Here is a 12,036-nt window from a genome sequence, read left to right on the forward strand (position 1 = left end):
GGGCAGTGATTGCACCTTACTCATAGTACTGCATATTACACGGGTTTGGTAGTAGCAGCATTTGTTTTTTTTTTTTTTTTTTTTTTTGAGACAGAGTCTTGCTCTGTCACCCAGGCTGGAGTGTAGTGACTTTGTCACAGCTTGCTGCAGCCTTGAACTCCTGGGTTCAAGTGATCCTTCCACCTCAGTCTCCCAAATACCTGGGACTACTGGTGCCCACCACCACAACCAGCTAATTTTTTTAGGTTTTTTTTTTTTTTGAGACAAAGCCTCAAGCTGTCCCCCTGGGTAGAGTACCATGGCATCACAGCTCACAGCAACCTACAACTCCTGGGCTCAAGCACGTCTATTGCCTCAGTCTCCCAAGTAACTGGGACTACAGGTGCCCACCACAATGCCTGGCTATTTTTTGGTTGCAGCCATCATTGTTGTTTGGCGGGCCGGGGCTGGATTTGAACCCGCCACCTTAGGTGTATGTGGCTGGCGCCTTAGCCACTTGAGCCACAGGCGCTGAGCTGATTATTTTAGTTTTTATAGAAACAGGAACTCATTATCTTGTCCAAGCTGGTCTCAAGCTCCTGGCCTCAAGTGATTCTCCTGCCTCAGTCTCCTTACTGGCTTTTCACTTATGCAAGTGAAATGCTGTGGCCAGGTGTGGTGGTTGACACATCTGGCCACCGCATTTCAACTGAATAAGTGCACAAATGAGGAGCTAGTTAGGAAAGCAGATGGTAGAGGTATTAAGGGTTTGAAACTAAGAGGAAGGCTGAAACTCAACAACTCTCTGGAAAAAGATTCAGCAGGATATGCTGGTTACAGGGGTCTGGGGAAATAAGGAAGAAAGGGTGACAGACCAGGACAGCTGGATGCCTTGTGGCACCACTGAAGGAGGACACTAGAAAACCAGAGAGTTCGAGAGAAGTATCTGTTGCAAGGGAGGATGATGAGTTTCAATTCTGATGTAATGAAGTTTCTGGTAACAGAGAACTCTCCCAAGGGAGCTCCTGGAGGAGGTGAGAAATGCTGATTTGGGAGTCGTTGAAGAAATGGTAACAGACACAGTAAAGGCAAAGGAACCCACACAGGGGAAAAAAAGCATAGAGTTAGAAAACCATGAATTTCAAGACTAAATCTGTAAAAAAAAAACCTTAAAGAACATAAAGAAGAAAGCTGGAGGAAAGAGGCTTGGGCCCCACAGCTTGTCACACCTCAGCAGCTGAAGGCTGCACCCTCTCTGCTGTACAACACTATTGGTGCCACCAGATGGACTCAGCATTGATTTCCTTATGAGTGAGACAAGTCTACAGGAATCTGGATCACTCAGAATTTTAGAGGAATAAGGAGTGACAAACCTGTCCCAATGGCTGGAAGTGAAACTGATGTGTATTTCCTCTGTTCACACTCTTCTAGAACGGTGGAGACTGTTTTCCTGACATTGTTTTCTCCAAGAACGTGCATTATTATTTTGCAGTTTAAGTTTCCACTTTGTGTAATTATAAAATCTCTGTGAGGCTGTGCAGCTGGAAAAAGGGAAGAAACACACAGGCCCATCAGTTAGTGGGAGCAACATTTTCATCATTGACAAATGAAAATACCTGACACCAGAGAAAGCCGTGAAGCCCAGCCTCCTTCCATCCCTCTGGCTTCATTCACTGGGAATGTGACAGGTTTGTTTTCTTTACAATCATAATTCCTGAACTCAACAACTACATTGTTGAATATTTTGGGTGCTGTTCCACAGCATTCTATCTGCATCAATCCATTCAATCCTCAAAACAAGCCGAGGAGGCAGGTACTATTTTCTCATTACATAGATTAAACAGAGCCACAGAGAGGTAAGGCTGCCCAGGACATAGACCCAAGCAGCCAGACTCCAGAGCTCTTAACCCCCTCCCCTACTGTCCTAGAAGAGCGATTTTATAATATTGATCAAATAATCAACTACTAATCATTAATTAATAATTGTAATCCACTCATTGACCATGTTAATTTTGCAAGGAGGTAGGTAAAAGCAATACACTCTATAGTGGGGGGTGTGAATGGACGAAAACTTCTCCATCCCTGGGGACCCAGAAAGCACATGAGCACAAGGAAATTACCAGGGCTATTTTTAGTCACTGCCCTTTTGGTTCAGCCTGCTCTGAGTAGGGGTTGGGTCTGGCAAAAGGGAGGAGGAAGACAGTGGCTGCTCTCCTGGGGAGCCCCATGCCCAGGCACTCCCTGGTGCCCTTTGGGTGCCCACCTGATCCTCCCTCTTAGGCAGCTCATCCACCCCAGCTTCATCCTCAGCTTCTACCTCCCAAGGCACAGCTGGCCCTTCCAGGGCTCAAACCCCTGTTCATGTCCTCTTCCCTCCCTCTAGTAAGTCTTTCACTCCAGAGAAAATGCCTTAATCAGAAGAGAGCTAGTAAGACTGGCGTTTCCAGCACCACAGCAGGTCAGCTGGGGGGCTGTACTGGCAAACATGGTGTACTATGACTTCTTCAAAGTGCACTTGTAGCCAACTGTCTCCTCAGCTCTGGAGGGGATATTTTAAAGGACAAATAGTCCTTCAGGTTCCTAGCTCAGGTTTCAAAAAGGATTGAAGTTATTGAGATGGAGATGTGCTATAAGAAGGTAAACTAGGTTGGGGAAAGTAAAAGGTATTTGTATAGCACTTTACAGTTTACAAAACATTTCACATTCATTATTCCTTCTCATCCTCACAACCACCTGTGGGACAGCCATCCCCATACTCCTTATCAGTTGGACCTACTTACAGACAAGAGAGCAAAGCTCTCAGAGGTTGGATGACAAGCCTACGATCACCGGGTAAATGCTGGAGCCTGGATTATTAAGACAGCCCGGTTTCCTTTGGATACTCACGAAACAAGAGATAGATGGGATGGTGGGACCTCTCTCCCACAGCCACCAAGTGCCACCACCTCTGCCTGCTCCCCTAGTGAAGTAACCTTTTCTGAAATGCTCACTATCTACTCTACTCCCAGTCCTCCTGTGGGTCCGCTCATAGTATTCTCAGCCCTCTAATTTTCAACGGTTTGTAGCCAAAAGTAACATGTACCATACCTAGTATAGCACACTCATATTGCACGTCCTGTCCAGCACCTTCTAAAATTGCCTTTGACACACCTGAAGAAGACACGTTAAAGGTAAAAATTCAGTAAGTGGTTATTAGCCTTTGTACATTATAATTTTGCTCAACTCACCCCTTTGTGCATAATCTATCAGCCCCTCTCCCTCAGAAAACCTTGTTTTCTCTTTTTTTTTTTTTTTTTGAGACAGAGCCTCAAGCTGTCACCCTGGGTAGAGTGCTATGGCATCACATCTCATAGCAACCTCCAACTCCTGGGCTCAAGCAAGTCTCCTTCCTCAGCCTCCCAAGTAGCTGGGACCACAGGCGCCCGCCACAATGCCCGGCTATTTTTTTCGTTGTTTGGTGGGCCGGGCTGGGGATCCGAACCCGCCACCTTAGGTGTATGTGGCAGGCGCCTTAGCCACTTGAGCCACAGGCGCCAAGCCAGAAAACCTTGTTTTCTATAGCAACCTTCATTCAAGGGCTGAAGAATGAACCCCGGGTCCCAGCGTGATGGCACTGCTGGCTGAGAGTCCAGTGTCTGCAGCATTACCTTCTCTACTTGCACAGGGATTATTTTTGCAGTTATCTGAAATTTTTTGTTTTACCCTTGTTCTTTTATAAAAATGAATAACCAATATAAAACTAAAAGTTCTGATACTAACGAGAAGTATGACACTCTAAACTGTAATGAAATTGAACATTTTACTTAAGTTCTTCATTTTTTCCCCCTACAATTAGACAGTTAGCTGATTTTAGTACAATGATTCTTCCAAGGAAGGTTGCAGTTTCACGGCTTTGGTTGAGTCTAACGACAACTGGATTGAGTAGTCAATGACATGGACATTGCATTTTGAAGGATTGGGTTGGCTTAACTTCACCACTTAGTAGCTAAAATGTGAGTAATCAGTTCCTTATCTATTACACAGAAGCTGATAACACAGAACTTCCCTCACTGGATTAGTGAAAAGGTATAATGGGTGATAAATGGTTAGCATAAAAGCTGCCATGCAAAAAATACTAAATTAATGTTAGTTGTTTTACCACTATGAAGAGATATAGATCTATATAACCTTGATTATGTGTGTTATGAATTATCTTTTGTTTCAATGATTTTTAGAGACAGGGTTTCACTCTGTTTCCCAGGCTGGAGTACAGTGGCATGATCATAGTTCACTGTAACCTCTAACTCCTGGGCTCAAGTGATCCTCCTGCCTCAGCCTCCCAAAGGGCTAGGTCTACACACATGCAAGTCACCATGCCCACCTTGTTATTTATTTATTTATTATTAAATTTTTTTTTTTTGTAGAGACAGAGTTTTACTATGTCTCCAAGGCCAACATCTCATTTTTTAAAAAATTCCCTTTTCGGTTTGTTCGTTCGGTCTCAGTCTTTGCTGTGATGGAAACTTCTCTCAGTGTTCAGTAATCTTGGCCAATCTGTTCATATGTAAAAGTGAGCTTAGAAGCAGTATGTGAGGAGGCTTGGAGGCTTGTGGATCAGTGGGCTTCAGCTGTCTGCTGTTTTGGGAGCCACACAGGGAGGGAGGCTAGATGCTCCCTGTCCAGTACAGAGAACTTCTCTTGGACACGGTTTTCAGAACAGCAGACAGCTGAAGCCCACTGGTCAACAAGCCTCCCCCCATATTCCCCACCTCACCTATGCCTGGTGCTCCAAGTTCAGAATTCCTCTGGCTCTATTTTTCTAGGGCATGAACCTCCCATCTCTGGTTGGGGAAGAGCAAGGAAAGTTACTGCTGCATAGGAGGGTGAATAGAATCAAGAGGCCTGATTGCTACTGATACGGATTTTCATCTAATTCTGCTTTCATGCTTTTATTTGTCCCCTGCTTTCCCAGGCACCTGTTGTCTATAATTCCCATGTCTATAGGGGCCGCTGTTCTCTTCAGCAGTATGCCTCCCCCCACCATCCCATGTCAGCTACTACCACTGGCTAGCAGCTTCCCATCTTCTAAAATATGTTATTATTTGTTCACAGTTCTTTCCCCTCCAAATGCTTTTTCCTTGTGTGTTTAAACTCTTTTCATTCCTTTATTGTTGCTTCAATGGCATACCAAAAGGGTATGCCTTTGAAGCAGGGATAAATGCATATAAATGATAATTCCATATACCATGTTTCAAATAACTGGATATTCTTTAGGTCCATATTTTGAATGACTTAAAAGTTGAGTGACCAATAAATTAAAGTGATATTCTACAGATTCGTTTCTGCCCTGTAAATTCCACAATATTTTGCAATTTATAAAATATGTAAAATTCTATTTCTATTTACATTTCACCTTACACTTTTAATTTAAAAGTCACTATTTTATGATCTATGAAATATATAAGCAAAAGAGTATACATATAAAAGTTATAAATTAATAAATATATGTGGGGAAGGCATGCTTGAAAGTCTTACTGTAATGGGTGTGGTTAAACATTTCTCAGAAAATCAAGAAAAAGAGTTGAGTTTCACTTCTGGGACAGTGTAACATGAAGAAGATAAGAGCTGCAGGATGTGAGTGCCAACTGATTACGTAAGGAGGGAAGTAAAAATAGAAGAACTTAAAGCTTGTTCAATTATAAGTGTGAAAGTCTAATCCAGAGATAAAAGGGGCTGAGAGCTGACATTAAGCATGACGCAACAGTTATAACCCACCGTTACATCAGTTCAACCTATCTGATCCTCCTCTGGGAAATAGGCATTCGACCTACAAAGAAACAAGGCTAAGAGAGGTCATTGGCTTGTCCAACCAAGACCACATGATGCTAAGTGATATAGCTTATAAGGATTCAACCCAGGTCTTTCTGAGTCCCAGGCTGGCATATTTTCTACAACATCCTCTCTACTCAGGACAATAGTAGCCATTAACAGTTACAATGAATTACATTGCTTAAATAAAGTACCTGATTTCAGATTAAATGTCCTTGTTGTTGAGTTTACAATAACATCTACATTTTCTCTGGTGATATCTCCAGTAGCAACCTGGAAAGTAACTGCACCAATTTTCATTTGATACATTGAAGATGCAGGATTAGAGTCAGTCTTGAAGATACCTGAAAAGAAAGAAAATGGATAAGGAATTGACTGGCTCTTGGAGGCCCTATTCTCTTCCCTGTCCTCTTTCTTTTCCCCAATATAAATCTAAACATTACCATGTCTCCTGGCCTGTTAAACTACTAGGTTTCCTTTTTAAAGGAAATTAGAAAATAATGCTGTATGGAGGAAAGAGTATCTACATTTTCTCAGTTAAATAAGATAAGACAGAAACATCTGATTGAACCAATCTGTTTACTGGCAAAAGTGGAGAGAGGAGTGAAGAAGAAGGGGAGGGAGAAAGGAGTGAGGAAGAAGGGGAGGGTGCAAGGTGCTCTCTCATATCATGTGGACAACATCACTGGGATAGTCTTTTATTACCACTGCGGATAGCAATACAGAGGATGCTCAGAGGAAATTACCATCAACATGCTGGCATATTCCTGTCCACTGTGCACTCTGAGGCTTTCCAACTTAGATGTGCCACTTCCATTCATCCTTTCAACTCATTAGATCTCCCTGTTGGTGTTTTTACAGTGGCAACAGAAACACCTGCCCTTGGGGCCATTGTATAGATAAATAATATAATATAATGAAAGTAATCAGTAAAGTGTAATGTGCCATACACAATTCTTTGAAATTCTGGTTTCATTACCAATGAGTTAGTTCAAGTTAATACTCTGGCTTCTTTGTGTGCCCAGACGATGAGACACACTCTAACATCTTCTCCCTCACCAATTGGTCTTCATGTCAATTAGTTTTGCCTCCTTCTATTGGACTCAACTACCAGTGAAAAGTTACTAGGCAAAGAGAAATATTTCCTTGGCAGAACAACTTCACCAGACCTTGGGTATCTCTAGCCATGAAAATCTTGTCCTTGTTGGGATTTCCACCTGACCGTCTAGCAAATTCATCTAAAAATACCTGAAAATAGAAACAGAGTTATTGACCATTCTATAGGAATACTATAGAATAGTAGTTATTCTATAAAATTGTAGTGATATAGTTATTGAACATTCTATAGGAATACTACTCCAATTCTTTGGAGCAAATATCAAATAAGAACAACAGTTATTGACCACAATAACATTCTATAGAAATACTACTCCAAATCTTTGATCAGCAGATATCAAATAAGAATAATAGTTTGTGATAGATTTTCTCTTACCTCATAGACTTTGGAATGAAAGGATTATAGTTCAATCTAGAAATTTTCTCAATAAGTATCAGTGCTGATTTACTTCATTTTATGAGTATAACTAACCCTGTACCCAGGTGAGTAGGTTAGGGAACCTGAATAAAAGGAAGTAAAGTTTTGTAAGGACTAACAATTAAGTCCTTTATGAAGTCCTTCTAGCCAACAACTAATTTAGGGACCACAAAGACATGTGGAAACGAAAGGATCTATTTTTCCATTTCGCATCCATCTTAGTATACTGGCTCTGCAGGAAGTCATGTGCTTTATTTGCAATAGTAAGAGATTATCTCTCTTCTTTTGAAACCCCACACTTCTGGCCTTCTACATATGATGTGCTTAGGGGAGTGTAGAATGGTTACGGTGGGAGGGTCAGGGTACAACATTCCTTAGCATAATTGGCTGGTAGATGCATTCTGGGGTTCATTAACAACAAATACATGTAGCATATTTCACCTCTATGCCTAGCCAAAGCCTCCTGAACAAAATCACTAAAATCCACATTAGGCCGTCATAAGCTGAAGTTTTGTTTAGAAATGCAAATGATTTGTTGGTCATGTGAGTGATAAAACTGAGCAATGCATGACAAATTGGAGTTATAAAGTTTCACTTGGATAGTCCACTTTAGGTATGAAAATTTGCTAATAATATTTTTCCCAGTCTATCTTTGAGCAAGAATTATGTCTCTCGACATTTTATATTCACTAGGGGAGAAAAAAACTAAGAAAAGTTTTGGGATAAATGTTAATCTTTTAACTGTTATTATTCTCTCCTGCATCTATGGGCAAATAAGCTTATAAATTACATCATGTAATACTTCGAAATGTTTCTGGGGCTCTCTGGGAAACATCTCTGGGAAGGCTATACTTCCATCCCAAATGGCTAGAAATAAGAACTTAGAAAACATAATTATCTTAAATGTCCTTTTCAAGTGCTAATGTTAGTAACAACTTGTAGCAATTGCCTGTTAGCCCTTGAAGTCAGGTAGTAAGGACATGATAACTACTACTGCAACCAGTTTTGAGGCTTGCTATATGCTAGATACCGTGCAAAACACTTGAAATCTACTCTCTCTTTTAATACTCACATCAGCTCTGCAAGATCTTAATAACATGTTCATTTTATCCATAATAAAACTGAGATTCAGAGAAGTTATGTTACCTAACTTTTAAATGGAAAAACAGCTTCAAACCTAGGTATACTATTCTTCTAATGCCAGTGATAAGTGCTTAACAAATGTGATTTTTACTGCTTCTCCACTGCTGAATATGGTGCTGGTATTTCTAGTTGCAGACTCTCACAGACTTGTACAAACTGGTATATTCTATCCTAATAACTAAATTCTTTTTTTTTTGTTGTCGTTGTTGAGACAGAGTCTTAACTTTGTCACCCTGGGTAGAGTGCCATGACATCATAGCTCACAGCAACCTCAAACTCTTGAGCTCAAGTGATCCTCTTGCCTTAGCCTCCCGAGTAGCTTGGACTACAGGCACCCAGCACCATGCCCAGCTATTTTTTAGAGATGGGGTCTCACTGTGGCTCAGGCTGGTCTTGAACTCCTAAGCTCAAACAATCCACCCACCTCCCAGAGTGCTAGGATTACAGGCATGAGCCACCACACCCAGCCTAAATTCTTCAGGCTTTTCTTAGCCTATGTTTTCCCTATAGGTAGAGCCATGATTTAGCTTTCATATAGTTATTGTTAAAATGTCTAGGCCATTTTTATGATACCAATTTACTACCTTTTTCTAAGAATTGATTTATTATAGTTTATCCGGTCCCCTGATAAACTGTCTAGGAAGGATTGTGGGAGTTATTAGTGTTCACTCATAGGCAAGCCACGTGACAACCTCCCATCAGCAACCAACACTTACAGGGAGAGAAGTATAAAATACTATTGTTGACAACTGATTATATTGGGGTTCACTTGCCGGAATGACCAGACAAGATACACAACCATACCTGACGGCCTTTCTCATCACATGTATATACCAGAATGTGAATTTCTTTTAAGGTTTTCTGCCAAGAACTGCTACTAAATTTGAACACTTCTGAAAAGATTAGTTCAGCAAAAGTAGCTTTGGGAAACTTCAAATTTCCAGTTCCAATCAGGGGAAATGTGATCGATGAGAAACTTTGTTCTTCTACAGTCCTCAAACACGTCTTGATGATATTTGCCATGATCTGAAATGTACGAGGACAATAACACAGTTCAGGGCTCCAACTGGTAGAAAACAGAAAAAGCCACAGTTGTAGCAACTCTGACTAGGACCTCTCTGCTACTGCTGGCTTTCTTAGGGCCTGGGAAGTTAGAAAGGGAAAACAACAAAAGGGGAGAGGATTTCCCAGGGAGAGTCAAACTTATTCAGGAAGGGAGGGTCCAATAGTGTCGAATGATTACATGAACAATGGAACCTCAGTGAAACTAAAAGTGATGTCCATGAAGAGTTTTGACATGAGAAAAATCTTTAAGAAAAAAAGCAGTATTAAAAAATGTTTGGAAGAGAATCTCAACTAAAAAATAATTGTGTATAGAATCGACTTGAAGAAAATACATAAAATGTTAACCAAAATTATCTCTTGGGGACTGATAGTATGATTTTCACCTTATTTTCATACTTTTCTGTACTTTCTACAGCATAAACCTATTTTTTATATTCTGCCAATATAAAGTTGGGAGGTTAGACGAAGAGTAAAGGTGAGAATTATGTTAACAAAACAATTATAAGAGGGTCCTTATCTAACAAATGCAATCAATGTAACCTGGTTCTGTGTAGCCTCAATGAATCCCCAACAATAAAAAAAGGGGGGGGGCATGACTCTCTTTTATGCAGCTCTGGGTGCATCTCTTTGTTGTCCTGAAGGATGAATACATTACTTTTTAGATACCACTCCTGGAAAAGCCCAGTGGCTGTTACTACTTCCAAGGGTCAATTACTATGAAATAACAGATAGTTGTGATGGAGTCTCCATGAAATGTAGCAAAGATTTCAATAAAGAGCCTGGGTTCAATCAATACTAGGGTTTTTCAACCTGGGCCAAATATTTCTTTGTTGATGGGGGCTGGTGTGCGCATTGTAAGATGTGTTGCAGCATCCCTGGCCTCTACCTACTAGGTACCAATAGCAATCGTAACAAGCCTGTGCAGCAAAATTGCCTTAGTTGAGACCCAAGCCAGAAAGAAATTCTCAAAGCTACCAGAGGAGGTGAAGTACTAAGGGCTTTCTCTACCTGCTCAGAAGCCCCTGCTCCGTTATTCCAGCTTGGAGCCACGACGTGGAGTACTGCTTTGCAGTCTAGATCACAGCCACTTGTCATGAACATACTACCCACTTTCTCGTATGTTTGCTGTGTGGTGGCATTTAACTCCTTCTGGAGATCCAGACCAGCTTTCTCCAAAAGAGCCAGAGATAGTGGTCCTCCTCCAAGCTGAAGATCCGTGGGAACAGTGTTGACAATGACATCGGCCTTAATGAAAACAGGAAGTTTGTTAGAGATTGAGCCAGTACATAACAATTGAGCACCTGTGACTTTGCCAAGCAATATGGAGTAATGCACAAGATACGTTTTGCCTTTCATGCCAACATGCCAGCCCTACCCTCAAAGAGTTTATGATGTTATCAGTACTTAGACACCATAATGAGGTGACTCCCGAAACTTAGAAATTAAGGAAATATACTAACTGCTACTGTCAAATCAACACCTAGCGAGTCAGAATAGAACTATGAAAATGAGTGAAACAGAGACCAGAGACAGAGACAAGAGTGAAAAACAGAGATGGAGAAAGAAGGAAAGTGAGAATGAAAGGCAGAGACAGAAAGAGAAAGACAGAGAGAAACAGATGAATAAAAACAGAAAGATTGAGAGAGATGGGAAGTGAGAAAGAATCGCTTTTAGGCTGGCAGAAACTGAAAATACTTGTTTTTAATTTAACATAATAACATACCTAAAGACAGAGTGGGCCTATCTAAAGGGGGGTCTGGTCAGCCCTTAAGGCCCAGACAAAGGGAAGTCACTAAAGTGAAGGAAGGTAGTGTCCATTCTAGCCTGTCCAGAGGCATCCAGCTCTCCAGTGTGCTAAGACTGTCCCTTAGGTAAGATGGGGTCTTAGCCTGTTACCATTTGATGTTCTATATTCAATTCCTCTCACTCCTCTTACTCAGATTTTGTGTTCACTGACACCCCTTCATTCCCTGGTAATTTGACTTTGGGCAAGGAAGTGAGTGCTCTGATCATGTGGACAGGAGTGGCATGGAATCTAAGGACTCTTGGCTAGAGAAAAATGAAGGAAGCAGGGGCTCCCTCTCCTCTGCCCTATCTTGAGCTATAGCAAAAAGCAACAAGTATTTTCAGTGGCTCATAATCCAGAAGAATCCTGAAATTTCTCAGTAGGGCTCTCCTTTCATTACTTGGAATGTGTGCCGCCTGAAGGTAAATATCAAGTGTCCAAATTTGAGGGCTGCAGAATTCGGAAGAAGCATCCATAGCAGTGAATCTCAGCCCTGGCTACGTGATAGAATCTCCTGGAATGCTTTCAAAAACTACTGTCAACTACACCACAGACCTGACCAATTAAAGTCAGGAACTCTAGGGTGAGGCCTGGGCATCTGTATTTTTCTTTTTCTTTCTTTCTTTCTTTAATTTTTTTGAGACGGAGCCTCAAGCTGTGCCCCTGGGTAGAGTGCTATGGCATCACAGCTCACAGCAACCTCCAACTCCTGGGCTCAAGC

General features: G+C 41.4%; 1 protein-coding gene across 1 annotated transcript in view; it reads right to left on the reverse strand.

Annotated features, from left to right (window-relative positions):
- LOC100946110 (poly [ADP-ribose] polymerase 15) overlaps positions 1-12,036 on the reverse strand; it is a 42,870-nt gene that overhangs the window by 11,970 nt on the left and 18,864 nt on the right. The window contains exons 3-8 of the mRNA XM_023516312.1: positions 10,538-10,774; positions 9,269-9,490; positions 6,957-7,035; positions 5,982-6,131; positions 3,067-3,129; positions 1,353-1,520 (exon numbers count right to left, since the gene is read on the reverse strand). Coding sequence (XP_023372080.1) covers positions 1,353-1,520; positions 3,067-3,129; positions 5,982-6,131; positions 6,957-7,035; positions 9,269-9,490; positions 10,538-10,774 — 919 coding nt within the window. The remainder of the gene's footprint in view (positions 1-1,352; positions 1,521-3,066; positions 3,130-5,981; positions 6,132-6,956; positions 7,036-9,268; positions 9,491-10,537; positions 10,775-12,036) is intronic.

This window comes from Otolemur garnettii, unplaced genomic scaffold, assembly GCF_000181295.1.
Source record: "Otolemur garnettii isolate 467f Iridium unplaced genomic scaffold, OtoGar3 scaffold00089, whole genome shotgun sequence".
Classification (NCBI taxonomy): domain Eukaryota; kingdom Metazoa; phylum Chordata; class Mammalia; order Primates; family Galagidae; genus Otolemur; species Otolemur garnettii.